At 38.2% G+C, this 17,001-nt stretch overlaps 1 protein-coding gene across 6 annotated transcripts in view; it reads right to left on the bottom strand.

Annotated features, from left to right (window-relative positions):
- LOC140726699 (disks large homolog 2-like) overlaps positions 1-17,001 on the bottom strand; it is a 797,667-nt gene that overhangs the window by 611,532 nt on the left and 169,134 nt on the right. The window contains exon 1 of one of the 6 annotated variants that reach the window (XM_073043431.1): positions 3,480-3,664. The exons of 4 other annotated variants lie outside the window; for them this stretch is intronic. In XM_073043431.1, the coding sequence (XP_072899532.1) occupies positions 3,480-3,521 (42 nt within the window). In that variant the 5' untranslated portion in view covers positions 3,522-3,664. Of the gene's footprint in view, positions 1-3,365; positions 3,437-3,479; positions 3,665-17,001 lie in introns of those variants that run through there. One more of the 6 variants, XM_073043436.1, reaches the window with a different exon arrangement.

The raw sequence follows: 17,001 nt of genomic DNA, 5'->3' as shown, positions 1-17,001 counted from the left end.
AGAAATATTTGTGCCAAACAAATGCCAAGCAATGAGTATCCCCCTATAATATCCAACTACATTATTATTGACAAATCCCCATCATAAATATCCTGGAAGTAGCCACTGATCTGGAACTTAATTGGGCTAGTCAAGATTAGCCTTTTTAACTAGATTTACATGGATTCTGACTATTGACAATATTTACACCTGCTTCACTATTTTCATTTATTTTTCACAGGTGTAAGTAGCTGATCTCAAGAATAACATTACTTCTCATTTTAGTGCCAAAATAATTTTCTTTCTCTGTTTCTTATTTGGGCTATTTATGTTATAAGAATCTTATTGATACTTCTGTTCAACATTTACCATCAGAGCTTTCAGTGTAGTGTCACTTTTATGACTAAATGAAATAATTATCTTCAATTTCTGTTGCAGGCTTATTAAACATAAGAATAAATACACCTCATGGGCCCTACTACTGGCTTTATCTTTTACAGTCAAGAACTTTACCACAATACAACAGACACCTTAAGATGTTTTAGATGATTATATTTAATAATAACCTTTTGAATTTGATCATAGGATTTAGTATTTCATTTAGTGATCCATGTGAAAGTAAGTATACATATTTACTACTTTTTCATCTAATTATCTCCTTTAGCATAAAATACAGCAAATCACTATAAATGAACCTTTAGTTAACTGGCTGGCTTTGATGTCAGCCAAAATTCATAACCACACTACAAATTGTTATGTAAATAGTTCAGAGTCCAGTAGAGATTCCCAATAAATCCTTGGGTATGTTTCCTTCAGGATCAACTTTTGCAGTATTTCATACAGAGAAACATAGGAGGGCAAAACTGAAGCAACTCCACAGCTAGACAACAATCTACACTGACTTTCCCTTGCCAGAGGTGCTTGGTAAATGTCACTAAGCTACTTTTGATTGTTTGAGATTATTTATAATTGTCAATATGTTTTAATGTTTTTAATGTTTAAAGGTTAATGTTTTCATCTATAATTTAAATTTGTTAATAATTTGAATCATTTTAATAGATTTAAATGTTTCTGAATGTCAGTAAAATTAAAAACTTTTGCCAACTCTGAAAAGCCATCCAAAGAACTTTATTTTGTTCTGCCTATGCCCCACGATGCCATTAACAAAACAGAAAGTGCAGGTGCCCTACAGTGACTTCTCGTTGAGGATCTATCAGACTTCTATTCTGAAGATCTGCACAGGTATGATGTTCCTTTGTAGATCAGGGGCAAATGTAGACAGCAATAAATTATTGTACATTTGAAAATATACATTAAAATGGCAATGCAGAATACCCACATTGTATATCACCCACAACCACAAGGGAATGGTTTTCTTTCTCACACGATATCCCATGCATCACATGTATAGCAGTAGCAGATTCCATGCCAGTGGCACAATTGCTGCAACAACTGTTCTTTATTTTCAAAGTAGCATGAACTTTAAAGCAGACACTTCCACAATGGTGGTAGCTCTTAAAGTGGTAATCTTAATGGGAAACTCCTCTTAAAATGGTGTGGCAGTTTTTACTACAGGTAGTGAATCAGAGATGGGAGAGGATACAATGCATGTTAATCTACTGATGAAATTGTGCCATTAAATGTGGGCATCCAAGCCAAGGTTTTAGCTCTCTTCACCTCAATAACAAAAAAAGGCTGTCTCCCCTGTAAAGTGTAAGATATCTGTATTATTGGTAAAGCTTCTATGACCAGCCTCACTGACAACTTCCCTGATGGTAGGTCACAGTGGAGAAAATCTTTTAACATGCTGGTCACTGTTTAAACCTGTTTACACTCATTGTAGCAATCAAGACCCTTGTAGCTTTATTTTTCACATAAGCATTCTGTGATGTGACAGCTGGGCATCAAGTATCTGATGTGTGCAGCTGGACAACACTACTGTGCGTCCAGAAGCCTTGGCATACTTAAACACACACGATAGCAGAATTTGGTAATGTTTGCATGAATGATAAATTGCTTTTGCATTTCTATGCTATAACATATGAAATTACTCACATGCAAATGAATTTCCAAACTTAGTTATTTTTTCTAAATAAGGGATGTTCACGTTAATTGCATTTAAGGACAACATATTTTAGCTGGCAAATACTAAATCTATGATCATAAGTTATTTTTCGATAGGAAATCTTAAAAGAGACACTGTTTTACATATTTTTAAATGAATCTCTATTCTTTTCATAATTAATTGTCAATGTTTTTAATGATACAAGTATATACTAAACAGATGAATCCTGGTACATTTTACTTATCCATCCACAGTTTTATGTACACAGTTGTGAGAAGCATGCAAATAAGATAGATTGTTTCCATGACAATGAAAAAGAGGAGCATTGGCAAATTGGAAAATATGATTTTCAGTTATTTATAGTGACTGCAGGTAACTACCAATAATAAAGCCATATTTATTTAACAAACTATACTGTGATTGATTTTCAATGCCATTACAGCAAATCTTCTGCAATAATATTTTATTTAAACATAGTCCAGAATGTCATCAAACAGCATTCTTGCAAATACAATCCCAATACTGGTATTCATTGAAACAGTCCAATGACAAGAGAGAATGGAAATCTTATCACCCTAAGTATTTATTATAAAGATCTGTATTTGGTGTCTGGTGGTTAATTGTCATAGCAACATTGTCACTTTTAAGCATTAACATTTTTTGTATAAGGCTAGATACCACATTATATCTAAACTATAAAACCTAACCCGGCATCTGCTTCTGGTTTTAATCTTATGGGGATGTCAATAATATTTATAACAATCATTTTTCAGATATTCTAGCCAAACTACAACTTAGACTGAAGTTCCAGAATCTATTAATTTATAAATTAATTCCATTCATATTAAATCAGCAACCTGACTCTGGCACATCACATACCACAGAATTGACATCAAGACTAAGCTTCCATTTAATCAATTAATAAACTAATAATCTTGACAGTAATTCATTCAGGCCATACACTTCAATTGCAGTATAATTCTATATAATTTATTTCTAATTCATTGATTATATCAGTTCAGTAAATTATACGTAAAAATACAATGTGACCATGATTAAGCATGACTGCAAAGTCTAACATAAAATACTAAGCTATTTTATGCAATCTTCCACCACAAATCATGTTAACTGTAAGCTCTGGCCTTCCCTGCCTCATTTCTGTCTGATCTTTTATTCATCGACACTCGTACAGCACATAAAAACACACAAGAGGGTACTAAATAGTTAAAAGGACTGGTTAAAATGAGGCTAGTCCAACTGCAAAAACCTGACCGATAAATACAGTAGCATAGAACGGTCAGCACCATATGAGTTGCACCACCTGTTTGTCTAGCAGCACACTCCTGCTTCTAATAAACTGTGAAAGGCAGACACTGATGGTTTCCAGCTTGTTTACATGTCTCCAACTGCACAATGGCTTTGATCTAGTCCTTACCTTAACCTTGGTTCTCACTGCGCAGTAACATGCAAAAAACATTGCAGTAGGCAAAGATCATATGGAACAGTGACCAGCTTCCTGGCTACATATAGTACAGACCAAACACAGGAGCTTCAGCAAGGTAGAGATGCCTCTGTCTTCTGTGTCTGTATGAAACTGTATTGCTCTTGATTTTAGTAACTAAAAGAGGAAAATACTATTAGTAAATAACCACACACTGACTGAAAGCTATAAATGAAATCAAGTGCAATTGACAATTCCAGTTTTGTTGCAGAGGATTTAAATATCCTTCATTCGCAGTTACTGTGGCAATGAAGTCTGTTGATCTATCGCAATACAACTGAAGAGAAAGCTTTGTGTACTCCTACTGATAACATAATGATTTAAAGAGCATGAGGTGGAGATTTAAAAAAATAAAGAAACTGAGCTCCAAATAAGCTGTTAAATGAATTGCATTTAAAGCTACAGAAAGCATCTCAAAATATTCATGCTGCTGTTAATAAATCAAAGGTAATTATCACAGAAATAAGTATTGATTTTAATTTTACTTTGTTGAAAAATATCCAATTCAATGACTGCAGAAAAGCCTGCACATTTGCCAAGTATATAAATTCAGCTAGCATAGTCATGTCAGGAGATGAAAGAATAGATGCCAGAGCTTTGGGGTCGGATTAAAAGCAGTGAAAAGCCCAATAAAAGTAAATAGGAATGAGAGCACTTGGACTTCAAAACCATACTATTTATATTCTACCTGGCACTCATCCTGTTGTACATGCTCACTGATTAATATTGGTTGCTCATTCACCAATGCATCAATTTTAAAATTGTCCACTTATTCAAGCAATCTATGGCCTTAAACTTCTGTATCTTTGATACATCCTCTAATCCTCCAAAACTTCAAAGAGATCTGTGTTTTTCCATTTCTGAATTCTGTAATATTGCAATGCTCTTAGGCATTGGGCTATTCATGCTATATATATACTATATATCTCAGAAATTTGAGAATTTCTTCTCTGAGCCATTCTGCTTATTGGTGTTCCTTAAAATCTAACTCTGGCAAATCTATTGGTCTTTTCGTTAACACAAACAAGAGAAAATCTGTAGATGCTGGAAATCGAAGCAACACACACAAAATGTTGGAGGGACTCAGCAGACCAGATAGCATTTATGGAAAAGAGTAAACAGTTGATGTTTTGGGCTGAGATCCTTCATCAGAGGTCCATAGATGTTGCCTGGCCTGCTGAATTCCTTCAGCATTTTGTGTGCATTGCTTGGATTTCCAGCATCTGCCAATTTTCTCTTGTTTGTGATTGGACTACTACACTGTGAAGTCTCTTCCAGGGATGCCTATCCTGAATAAACTTAAATCTTCCCTTCAAAGGGAGTTCAATGAAGCTTTCTCTCATTGCTCCCCCTCTGTGCTCTTTTCGTTAATATGCCTTTCATAGCTTATATTTGCTCTATAATATTTCTGTGAAGTCACTTGGGGTCTATTCCTATAATAATGGTGCTTTATAAATGCAAAACATTATCGCTGGAAGATTGTGGAAACAAGACTGAGTAGAAATGCAAGATGCGAGAGCAGGTGTAATGACAGGATTGGGAATACATACTGTGGGTTGGCCCCTATTAATGACATGAGGAAAACAACTTTAGTTGTATTGTGGTTAACATGGAACAAGGGATGGGTGGGGGTGGAGTGAGTGCAATTTTTTTTCATGCATCTTTCGAACCAAAACACCATCCAATATGGAGCACTGTTATGGGCAATGTGTCACGTATCCAAATGTCAATGCATAATATACATTCTTTATACAAAAAATTCCAACTGAATCTTCTGATATCTCATGGAATTCTAAAGCAACTTAAATAAAACGACAATTTGACCATCACACTGAGCACGGGGACCCCCAGGGCTGTGTGCTCAGTCCACTGCTGTTCACTCTGCTAACCCATGACTGTGCTGCGACACACAGCTCGAACCACATCATCAAGTTTGCCGATAACATGACCATGGTGGGTCTCATGAGCAAGAACGATGAGTCAGCTTACAGAGAGGAGGTGCAGCGGCCAATGGACTGGTGCAGAGCCAACAACCTGTCTCTGAATGTGAACAAAACAAAAGAGATGGTTGTTGACTTCAGGAGAGCACGGAGTGACCACACCCCGCTGAACATCGATGGCTCCTACCATTGTGATCGTTAAGAGCACAAAATTTCTTGGTGTTCTCCTGGTGGAGAATCTCACCTGATCTCTCAACACCAGCTCCATAGCAAAGAAAGCTCAGCAGCATCTCTACTTTCTGCGTAGACTGAGGAAAGTACATCTCCCACCACCTCCCATCCTCATCACATTCTACAGGGGTTGTATTGAGAGTATCCTGAGCAGCTGCATCACTGCCTGGTTCGGAAATTGCACCATCTCAGATCACAAGACCCTGCAGTGGATAGTGAGGTCAGCTGAGAAGATCATCGGGGTCTTTCTTCCTGCCATTACTGACACTTAGACTACACGCTGCATCCGCAAAGCAAACAGCATTACGAAGGACTCCACACACCCCTCATACAAACTCTTCTCCCTCCTGCCGTCTGGGAAAAGGCACCGAAGCATTCGGGCTCTCACTACCAGACTTGGTAACAGTTTCTTCCCCCAAGCTATCAGACTCCTCAATACCCAGAGCCTGGACTGATATCTTACTGCCCTATTGTCTTGTTTATTATTTATTGTAATGCCTGCATTGTTTTGTGCACCTTATGCGGTTCTGGGTAGGTCTGTAGTCTAGTGTAGTTTTTTTTTCTGTCTTGTTTTTTTTACATAGTTCAGTCTAGTTTTTGCACTGTGTCATGTAACACCATGGTCCTGAAAAAACGTTGTCTCATTTTTACTATGTACTGTACCAGCAGTTATGGTCGAAATAACAATAAAAAGTGACTTGACTTGACTTGACAGTGTAGTAGATACTGAATCTAATCAATTAAGAGACACTGCACGTGGCAGGATGTATTCAAAGTACTATTTACTTATCATTTTTCAAAATATTCTGATGAGTCCTGAAACTTGTTCTATTAACCCTAATCTTTTATTTTTCATCATTTGATTTTTATTGCAAAATGTAAATGTCTACCACCATGCTGGATTCTATCCTTCTAGCAGCAACAACTATTGTAAGTTTGTCTGTACTTATGGAATTACATCAGCTAACTTAAGATGCCCAATAACAACATAATTAGAGCACTATATTGAAGAATATTTGGTATTTGTTGGCCATGATTAGCTTCAACAGTTAATCAATCCCATCTCATGATAGTCTTTGCACTGATGTTTATACATTCCATAAATTTACCATATTGCTAATGCTGTTGGTAGAATTGCAGATGGTGACAAGGAGCTATACAGGAATGAGGTAGATCAGCTGATTGAGTGATGTTGCAACAACAACCTCATACTCATTGTCAGCAAGATCAAGGAATTGACTGTGGACTTCAGGAAGGGGAAGTCAGGAGAACTTGCACTAGTCCTCAATAAGGGGCTAGTTGTGTAAAGAATACACAGCTTTAAGTTCCTGAGTGTCAACAACCCACAGGATTTATCCTGGGCCCAACACTTTGATGCAATCATGAAGAAGGCTTGCAAGTGGTATTACTTTGTTAGGACTTTCAGAAGATTTAATATGTCACCAAAGACTTAGTTTCCTCTAAAGGTACAATGGAGAGCATTCTGGCTAGTTGCATCAGGGCCCATTATGGAGCTTCCAATGCGCAGGATTGCAAGAGGCTGCACAGCATTGTGGACCCCCCCCCCCCCCCATATTCATTATAGGCACAACCTTCCCTACCATCAAGGACATCTTCAAGAGGCAGTGCCTCAAGAAGGCTGCAACTATCACTAAGAACCCTCACCATCTGGGTATGTAATCTTCACATTATTACCATCAGAATAATGTACACAAGCCTGAAGACCCACACTCCACAATTCAAAAGCAGTTTCTCCACCTCTGCCATCAGATTTCGGAATAATCCATGAACCCATGAATACCATCTCATTATTTCTTTCTTCCTGCACTATTTATTTATCATACAAGTTACAGTATTTTATGTCTTCGCTCTGCTGCTGCCACAAAGCAACAGTTTTTTTGTCATATAAATTAGTGATAATAAATCTGATTCCAATTTTGTGTTTGTTTCTGCACATGCATTAGACTCTCAAGAGATTTTCTAACTATTTAATCTCATGAAAGACACTAAAGGCAGTTTCAACACCAAACAATGGGTGTATCCACACAACTTTGTTCAAGTGTTGCAATGTCACTGATGTAAATAAGGACAAAAGATCATGTGAGTGCTGAGCTCAATAAACTCCTGACATAAGAGAACATCATGTGAAATATTCTACACTGACTGTAATGCAAAGAATTGTTCCTGCAAAATCATGAAAAGTTTTTCTAACACAGAAATACTTCCAATCTGTACTCTTTTTTTGAAGGTTCAGAGATTGTTCCAACATGTGTAAGACACAGGAGTATTAAACCATTCAGCCCATTGAGTTTGCTCCACCATTTGATCATGGCTTATTTATTATTCCCTCTCAACCAATAACCAGTGTCACCCTAACTAATCAAGCTCCTATCAACTGCTGCTTCAAATATACACAATGACTTGGCCTTTACAGCTGTCAATGGCAATGGGTTCCACAGATCCACCATACTCTGGCTAAAGAAACTCCTTCTCATCTCATTTCTATTCTTAGGTGGTGCCCTCTGGTCCTATACTCCCCTGCTACAGGAAACATCCTCTCCATGTCCATGCTGTCTAGGTTTTTAATATTCAATAGATTTCATTCTTCTAAACTCCAGCAAGTATAAACCCAAGGTCATCAAACACTCAGCATACACTCACTCTTTCATTCCCAGAATAATTTTCGTGAAGCTCCTCTGGACCCTCTCCAATGCCAGCAAATTTTTCTTAAATAAGGGGCCCAAAACTGTTCACCATATACCATTCATGCCAGCATTACATCCTAGCTTTAATATTTTCGTGTTCTCAAAATGAACGTTAATATTGCATTTGCCTTCCTTGCCACCGACTGAACATGCAAGTTAACCTTTAGGGAATCCTACACACAAAAAAAATACTGCATAGCTCTGTTCTAAAGAAATATCCTTTCATTTCAATCCTGTGCATTCTGGTCTGCAACTCTTCCACTACTGAGGACATCTCTCCATGTCCAGTCCGTACAGGCCTTTCAATATTTGGTAGGCTTCAATAAAATTCACCCCCCCCCCACCTTCCAATCCTTCTAAATTGCAATGAGTACAGGCCCACAGCCATCAAACGCTCCTTATATTTTAATAACTCTTCCATCTCCAAGATCGTTCATGCAAACATCTTTTCAAACGTCTCAAATGCCAGCAAATCCCAATATGGGCCCAAAACTGCATTCAATACTCCAAATCTGATCTGACTGCTGTCTCATAAAGCCTTAGCATTACTTCCTTGCTTTATATTCTACTTTTCTCAGAATGAATGCTAATATTGTATATGCCTTCCTTACCACCAACTAAATCTGACTCTTCCTTGTCAATATTGCCTGTACTTCTTCAAAGAATCCTAACAGATCTATCAAACAAGGTCTCCCCTTAAGGAAACCATGCTGACTTTCAGTTCAATTTATCCTGTGCTTCCAAGTACCCTGTAACTCATTTTTAATAATGGACTCTAAAATCTTAACATCCTGTATTGTTCCCGTACCGAAGAAACCACAACCAAAGGAGTTGAATGACTTCAGACCTGTTGCCTTGACGTCGCATGTGATGAAGACCATGGAGCGGCTGATAATACAGAATCTGAGGCCACAAACCAGGCACGCCCAGGATCCTCTTCAGTTTGCGTATAAGGAGAAGGTGGGAGTGGAGGATGCTATCACGTATTTGCTGCACAAATCACTCTCTCACCTAGATGGGGTCAGTTGTGCTGTGAAGATTACATTCCTTGACTTCTCTAGTGCCTTTAACACCATCCAGCCCAAGATCTTAAGGCACAAACTAACGGAGATGGGAGTAGACTCTCACATGGTGGATTGGATAGTGGACTACTTGACAGATAGACCTCAGTATGTGCGGTTGGGAGACTGTAGGTCTGACACGGTGGTCAGCAGCACTGGAGCGCCGCAGGGAACCGTACTCTCTCCGGTCCTGTTCACCCTGTACACATCAGACTTCCAATATAACTCGGAGTCCTGCCATGTGCAGAAGTTCGCTGATGACACGGCCATAGTGGGGTGTGTCAGGAATGGACAGGAGGAGGAGTATAGGAAACTGATACAGGACTTTGTGATATGGTGCAACTCAAACTACCTGCGTCTCAATATCACCAAGACCAAGGAGATGGTGGTGGACTTTAGGAGATCTAGGCCTCATATGGAGCCAGTGATCATTAATGGAGAATGTGTGGAGCAGGTTAAGACCTACAAGTATCTGGGAGTACAGTTAGACGAGAAGCTAGACTGGACCGCCAACACAGATGCCTTGTGCAGGAAGGCACAGAGTCGACTGTACTTCCTTAGAAGGTTGGCGTCATTCAATGTCTGTAGTGAGATGCTGAAGATGTTCTATAGGTCAGATGTGGAGAGCGCCCTCTTCTTTGTGGTGGCGTGTTGGGGAGGAAGCATTAAGAAGAGGGACGCCTCACGTCTTAATAAGCTGGTAAGGAAGGCGGGCTCTGTCGTGGGCAAAGTACTGGAGAGTTTAACATCGGTAGCTGAGCGAAGGGCGCTGAGTAGGCTATGGTCAATTATGGATAACTCTGAACATCCTCTACATAGCACCATACAGAGACAGAGAAGCAGTTTCAGCGACAGGTTACTATCGATGCAATGCTCCTCAGACAGGATGAAGAGGTCAATACTCCCCAATGCCATTAGGCTTTACAATTCTACCGCCAGGACTTAAGAACTTTTTAAAAGCTATTATTAATGCTTTTTGAGATAGTGATTTAGATGCATATCATATTTTTTACTGAGTTAAGTATTGTATGTAATTAGTTTTGCTACAACAAGTGTATGGGACATTGGAAAAAAGTTGAATTTCCCCATGGGGATGAATAAAGTATCCATCTATCTATCTATCTATCTACTGAAGTCAGGCTAACTGTTCTATAATTTCTTTTCTTTGTCTCCTTCCCTTCTTAAACTGTGAGGTGACAATAGCAACCCTACCTGATTCTAGTGATTCTTGAAAGATCATTGCTACTGCCTCAACAAAGTTTTCAGCTACCTCTTTCATAATCCTAGGGTACAGGTGATTTATTCATCCTCAAATATTTCAGCCTCCCAGCACTTCTCCTCAGTAATAATGACTACACTCACTTCTGTTCCCTGACTTCTTCAAATTTTTGGCATGTTGCTTTTGTCTTCCACAGCGAAGACAGTGTGATAGTATTAGGTTTGCAAACTGCGAATTTCTGAACTCAAAGACCTTAAGCCCTAACCGATATAGACAGCTACAGGTACTCTCACTAAAGCAGATTATGTTGTAACTACCCAATCTTCAAAAGCTAGTCCACTTCCCCATTTATCAACCATGACAAATTTAGCTGCCAAAATCCACTATTAGAGTAGTGGATCCAACTCTCTAACAAGGAAGAGATATTTCCAGCTAACAAAGTAATTTAAACGCAGTTCGTTTATTTTCAGTGATACACATTTAAATCCAGACAACATTTTAAAACACATTTAAAACTCACAGAAGATTTCTATCTTATAAAAGATTTCCAAATTATAAACTATTTATAAAACACAAAAGATTTCCAAAACACAGGTAAGTAGACATAGACATTCCCAATGAGTCGCGGACAAATGAATTGTCTTTCGTAGAAATCAAAAACAGAAGAATGGATTCTTGGGCTTCTGTCTTATTTTTGATGTTTCTGGACCATTCCTAATAAGCCTGGACTGCTCCCTATATTTATATTGTTTCTCTGCCTCTTCGGTGACTTCACAAACACAAACATACGATATTTTTTCAGATATCTTTTAGCACAAATGGTCTAAAAGCTTCTGAAGAAGGAGTTCCCAGGTACCTACAATTAATGCTGTCAAATATACAAACCTTCCAACAATTAACAGATCAGTTATTTGACATGCAAAGTGATAGTATCAATATGGTCTGCAAGCTTCAATTAACTAAACCACTTATCCAGCATTGTTGGTTTTAAAGCAAACCAAATTAAACAATCCATTGTTTTCTACTGCAACTTTTGAGCAGTTAGCCTAGGTGATCTGGGGCCAGCAAATCTGTGCTATAGACAGTGCTTGTTTACAAAGCTCTTTTAAGTTCAAACGGATTACTGTTTGCAATTACATTAAAAGTTAAAAACTGGCTCTTCTTTGCGGCAAGAAGCTAAACAAAGAATATTGATTAGAAGTATAACACAACTCAAAAACAACAATTTGATCTTTAGAACTCTCAGTTGCTGTATTTAGAAAGCTGAGCTTGGCAAAATAAGAAAAGCCCCATGGCCTGGAACAGTGAATATCCATCACAGCAGACACAAAATATTAATTCAGTCCATCAGCCATTTCTTGTTCTCCATTACAAGCTCTCCAGGATTATTTTCCAGCAGTCTGATATCCACTCTTGCCTATTTTTCACTCTTCATATATCTGAATTCTTTTTGGTATCCTCTTTTACATTATTAGCCAGCTTAGCTTCATGTTTCATCTTTTCTCACTTTACTGCTTTTTAGTTGTCTTCTGTTGGGTTTTAAAGCTTCCAAATCCTCCAGCTTCCTGCTAGTTTTTGCAATATTTTATGCCCTCTCTTTTGCTTCTATGCGTCTTTGGCTTCCCTTGTCAGCCGTAGTTACCTCATCTGCCCTTTAGAATGTTTCTTCTTTGGGTTGAAATGATCCTGCTCTCCTATATTATTCCTTGAAACTTCTGCCTTTCCTGCTCTAATGTTATCCATACTATGGTTCCCTTGTAATCAACTTCGGCGAGCTCCACTCTCATGCCTTTGTAGTTACCTTTAGCCAACTGTAATACCAATACATCCGATTTTAGCTTCTCCCTCTCAAAATGCAAGGTCAATTTTATCATGTTATGAACACTACCTCTTAAGGGCTCCTTTACCAAAAACTCCTTAATTATATCTGTTTCTTTGCAGAACACCAAATCCAGAATTGACTTATCCTGATGGGCTCAATCAAAAACTGCTCTAAAAAGCCATTTTGTAAGCATTCTACAAATTACTTCTCTTGGAATCTAGTGCCAACCTGATTTTCCAAATCTACCTGCATATTGAAGTCCCTCATAGCAATGCTCCTCAGACAGGATGAAGAGGTCAATACTCCCCAATGCCATTAGGCTTTACAATTCAACCGCCAGGACTTAAGAACTTTTTAAAAGCTATTATTAATGCTTTTTGAGATACTGATTTAGATGCATATCATATTTTTTACTGAGTTAAGTATTGTATGTTATTAGTTTTGCTACAACAAGTGTATGGGACATTGGAAAAAAAGTTGAATTTCCCCATGGGGATGAATAAAGTATCTATCTATCTATCTATCTATCTATCTAACCAGTGTAACACTGTCTTTCTTGCATGCCTTTTTTATCTCCTGCTTTAGTTTATATCTGACATCCTGACTATTATTCAGGGGTCTACGTACAACTCCCATTAGGGTCTTTTTACCTTTGCAGTTTCTGAACTCTACTCAGAAGCATTCTATATTTTCAGATCCTTTATCACTTCTTGCTAAGGATTAGATTTCATTTTTAACCAACAGAGCCATTCCATCCCCTCTGTTCATCTGCCTGTCTTTTTGATGCATATCCTTGGATGGTTAGGTTCTGGATGTGATCTTCTTTCAACCACAAATCTATGATGCCCACAGCATCATCCCTGCCATTTTCTAATTGCACTCTAAGCTCATCTACCTTATTTTGTACATTGGTCCCTTTCCATCCACACAGTCTGGATGGAGGAAATCTAAGATAATCTTAGCACAGGCCATTCCAGGGTTTCAAAACCCCTACTAATTGATACCTTTACGTATGAACAAGCTCCTATAATAGTATTAAATTAAAAAGTCCAACATATGTACATGCCTATGAACAGTACAACTTTTCTCTCTCTCCATGTTAAATAATTGTTCTTTATTATCACTCCTATGTTCTTATGAAGTAATCCGTTACAACACTGTGGAGGTTTGGTAACCATATTGAGTGATTTCAACTTATAGGCAAAATCCACATGCAGACATCTGTAAAAATGGAATCTATTAATTACCCAGGAACACCTGTATCTATTCTAATTAACATGGAATAATTCTCTCTTGCCAGAATAAGCATAAGCAAGGATAGGCTATTTGAATCTTCAAGCTTACCATCTGTTATAAAGATTTTAGCTGATCTTCTACCACAGAGCTATTTTCTACCACTATCCCCATATCTCTCGATTCCCTTAATCAATCTCTATGTATTTGAAATTACAAAGATCTCATCATTCTCTGAGATAGAGAATTTCACAGGTTCAAACCATTTATGTAAAAAAATTTCTCAATTCAGTCCTAAATTGCATGCTTCATTTGTTTCTAAAGTGATGTCCTCTAATCCTGACTTCTCAGCCAGAGAAAACATATCTCTGCTTCTTATTTACACACATTTTAAGAATTCTGTGTGCTTCAGTAAACTCTCGTTCATTCTTCAAAACTCTGCCTGGTACTCCTAGTCTGTGTGTTGATCACCCAAACCGCTTTTGTCTGATCCCACCTAAACTGTGATGTGGGCAACTCTCCCTGAATGAAATATCCATGAAGAATTCAACTTTAAAACTCTGTGCAATGTAATGCTATTAAAGTAAAAAAAAATGTTGTCATTCATAATTTTGAAGAAACAGTATCCCAATGTTTTTTTAACAAAACCAGCCTTTCATTATCTTGCAGTAGCTCAGACATCAATTTCCAGAATCTATTTAAAACTGATATTTTTTGCACTTTCCTTTAGTTAGCTGCTTACAGCTCTACTCAAAGTTACGAGCACTTTCATACATAATTAAGTGATGATGTCTTCTACCAAAATGAGCTTCAAGTGTAGCTTGTTTCAGACACTGTTTAGTTCACATGGTCAGCAAACAAGGTACAGGTATTTAGAGCAGGCCGAATTGCCATTGCTACAGCAGTCCACAGGCCAGTGTCATTAAACAATCATCTTCAGCTACCTTATCAAACAGAATTGGATGTGTGTGCTGTTGAATCTTCTTGAAACACAGATTGTTCAGCAGTGAATCTTGTGCAAATTCAAGTTGCTGATGCTAATAGCTTGCTTGGTGACACATCTGGTGATCAAATCTCATGTATTTACTTGAAATTATTTTTAGCCTTCAGTAGCACTAGAACCTTAATGTGTTTTGGGTGCATATCAGCCTTTCTTGATATCTCTTCAACTGAATTTATCTGGCTGAAAACTGGTTTATGTTTTGGTGGTGTCCGAAGAAAACAGAGATGGATTATCCACTTGGTACTTCAGTCTCATCCTTGGTTCTCACATATTTGGCCCCACCCTTATCATGTATGAGGATGTTCTTGCATCGACCTTTCCCTGGTGGTTGTTTAACCATTTATCAGAAAACATGACTAGATATGGCACTGCATTTAGAATGGTTTAGGGCTGTCTACTGGGTTTGCTATTGAGAATACACATAGTCTCATGTTGCAGGTTTTTTAAGTGGATAACTTCTTATTAACCATATTAGATGTTACTCCCAACATAAGAATATAAGAAATAGGAGCAGGAGTAGGTCATCGAGCCTGCTCCACCATTCAATAAAATCATAGCTGATCTGGCTATGGAATCATCTCCACTTACTTGCTTTTTCCTCATAATCTTTAATTCTCCTACTACGCAGAAGGAGAGTCATTCACACTCCTTGTCAAACCAAGGTTCATCCCTAGTGTTTATTGCAACAGTAGAGTGAATATCATGTATGAGCATAAAATTAATGATTGTAGTGGAATACTATTCTGCTGTTTTTGTTGGCTTATACTTCACGAACTCCCAGTTTTGAGATGACAGTTCTACTTTGAGTCTTCCCATTTACTATATGGCACCATCACATATGTCAGTATCAGTGGAGACTGGTCTTGATATGACGTCGGAACTTTTACTCCATGTTTTACTCCAAGTACTATAGAACCACTTTGGCAGCTGTGTCGTTCAGGGCTACTCAGGTCACTCTTGATGTTACTTTCAAGTTTGTTCAAGATTCAGGATAATTGAATATCATTTCCAGTACACAAGTGTAAAGGAGAATGCTATAATTGTTACTCCAGATCTGATGCAGCACACAAAAAAAAAACAAAAGGTGGCTCTGACAGGAAATGTTAAAGTTGTGGTAATGGGGGTGTGGAGGAGTGAGTTAGTGGTTGGAGGTCTTGTTCAGCCTTACTGCTTGGGAAAGTAACTGATTTTGAATTTGGTGGTTCTGGCGTGGATTCTACATAGCCTCCTCCCTGATGGGTATGGGAGACACTAGGTGGCTATGATCCTTCTTGAACTTACTGGCCCTTTTCCAGCACCTTGCTGTAAATATGTCCTTAATGGCGGGTACGCTGGTGCCAGTAATGCACTGAGCAGTTTTGACTACCCTTTGTAGAACCTTCCTGTCTGCGGCAGTGCACTTTCCATACCATTCAGCGCTGCTGTATGTTAGAATGCTCTCTACTGTGCATTCCAAAGTTCAAAGTAAATTTATTGACAAAGTGCATATCACCATACACAATCCTGAAATTTATTTTCTTGCAGGCATACTCTATAAATCCATAATAGAATAATAACCATAATGGAATCAATGATAGACCGCATCAACTCGGCCATTCAAAAGTGTGCAAAAGGCAACAAACTGTGCAAATACAAAAGCAAAGAAACAATAGTAATAAATAAATGAGCAATAAATATTGAAAACATGAGATGAAGAGACCTTGAAAGTGAGTCCATGGGCTATGGGAACATTTCAATGTTTGGGTAAGTGAAGTTGACTGAAGCTATCCCCTTTGGTTCAAGAGCCTGATGCCTGAGGGGTAATAGCTATTCCCGAACCTAGTGATGTGAGTCCCAATATTCCTGTACTTTCTTCCTGATGGCAGGGGTGAGAGGAGAGCATGTTCCAGATGGTGGGGTTTCTAATGAAGGATGCTGCTTTCCTGCAACAACACTTCGTGTAGATATTCTTAATGGTGGGGAGGGCTTTACCCATGATGGACTGGATTGTATTCACTAGTTTTTGGAGTATTTTACATTCAAGGACAATGGTGTTTCCATACCAGGTTGTGATGCAGCCTGTCGATATACTCTCCACTACACATTTATAGAAGTTTGTCAAAGTTCTTTTCAAACTCCTAAGGAAGTAGAAGTGCTGCCGTGCTTTCTTCATAATTGCACTTACGTGTTGGGCTCAGGACAGGTCCCCCAAAATAACAACACCAAGGAATTTAAAGATGCTGACCCTCTGTATCTCTGATCC

Source organism: Hemitrygon akajei, chromosome 4 (assembly GCF_048418815.1).
Source record: "Hemitrygon akajei chromosome 4, sHemAka1.3, whole genome shotgun sequence".
Classification (NCBI taxonomy): Eukaryota; Metazoa; Chordata; class Chondrichthyes; order Myliobatiformes; family Dasyatidae; genus Hemitrygon; species Hemitrygon akajei.
Note: the sequence above shows the minus strand (reverse complement) of the source record. Positions and strands in the feature narration are given on the sequence as shown.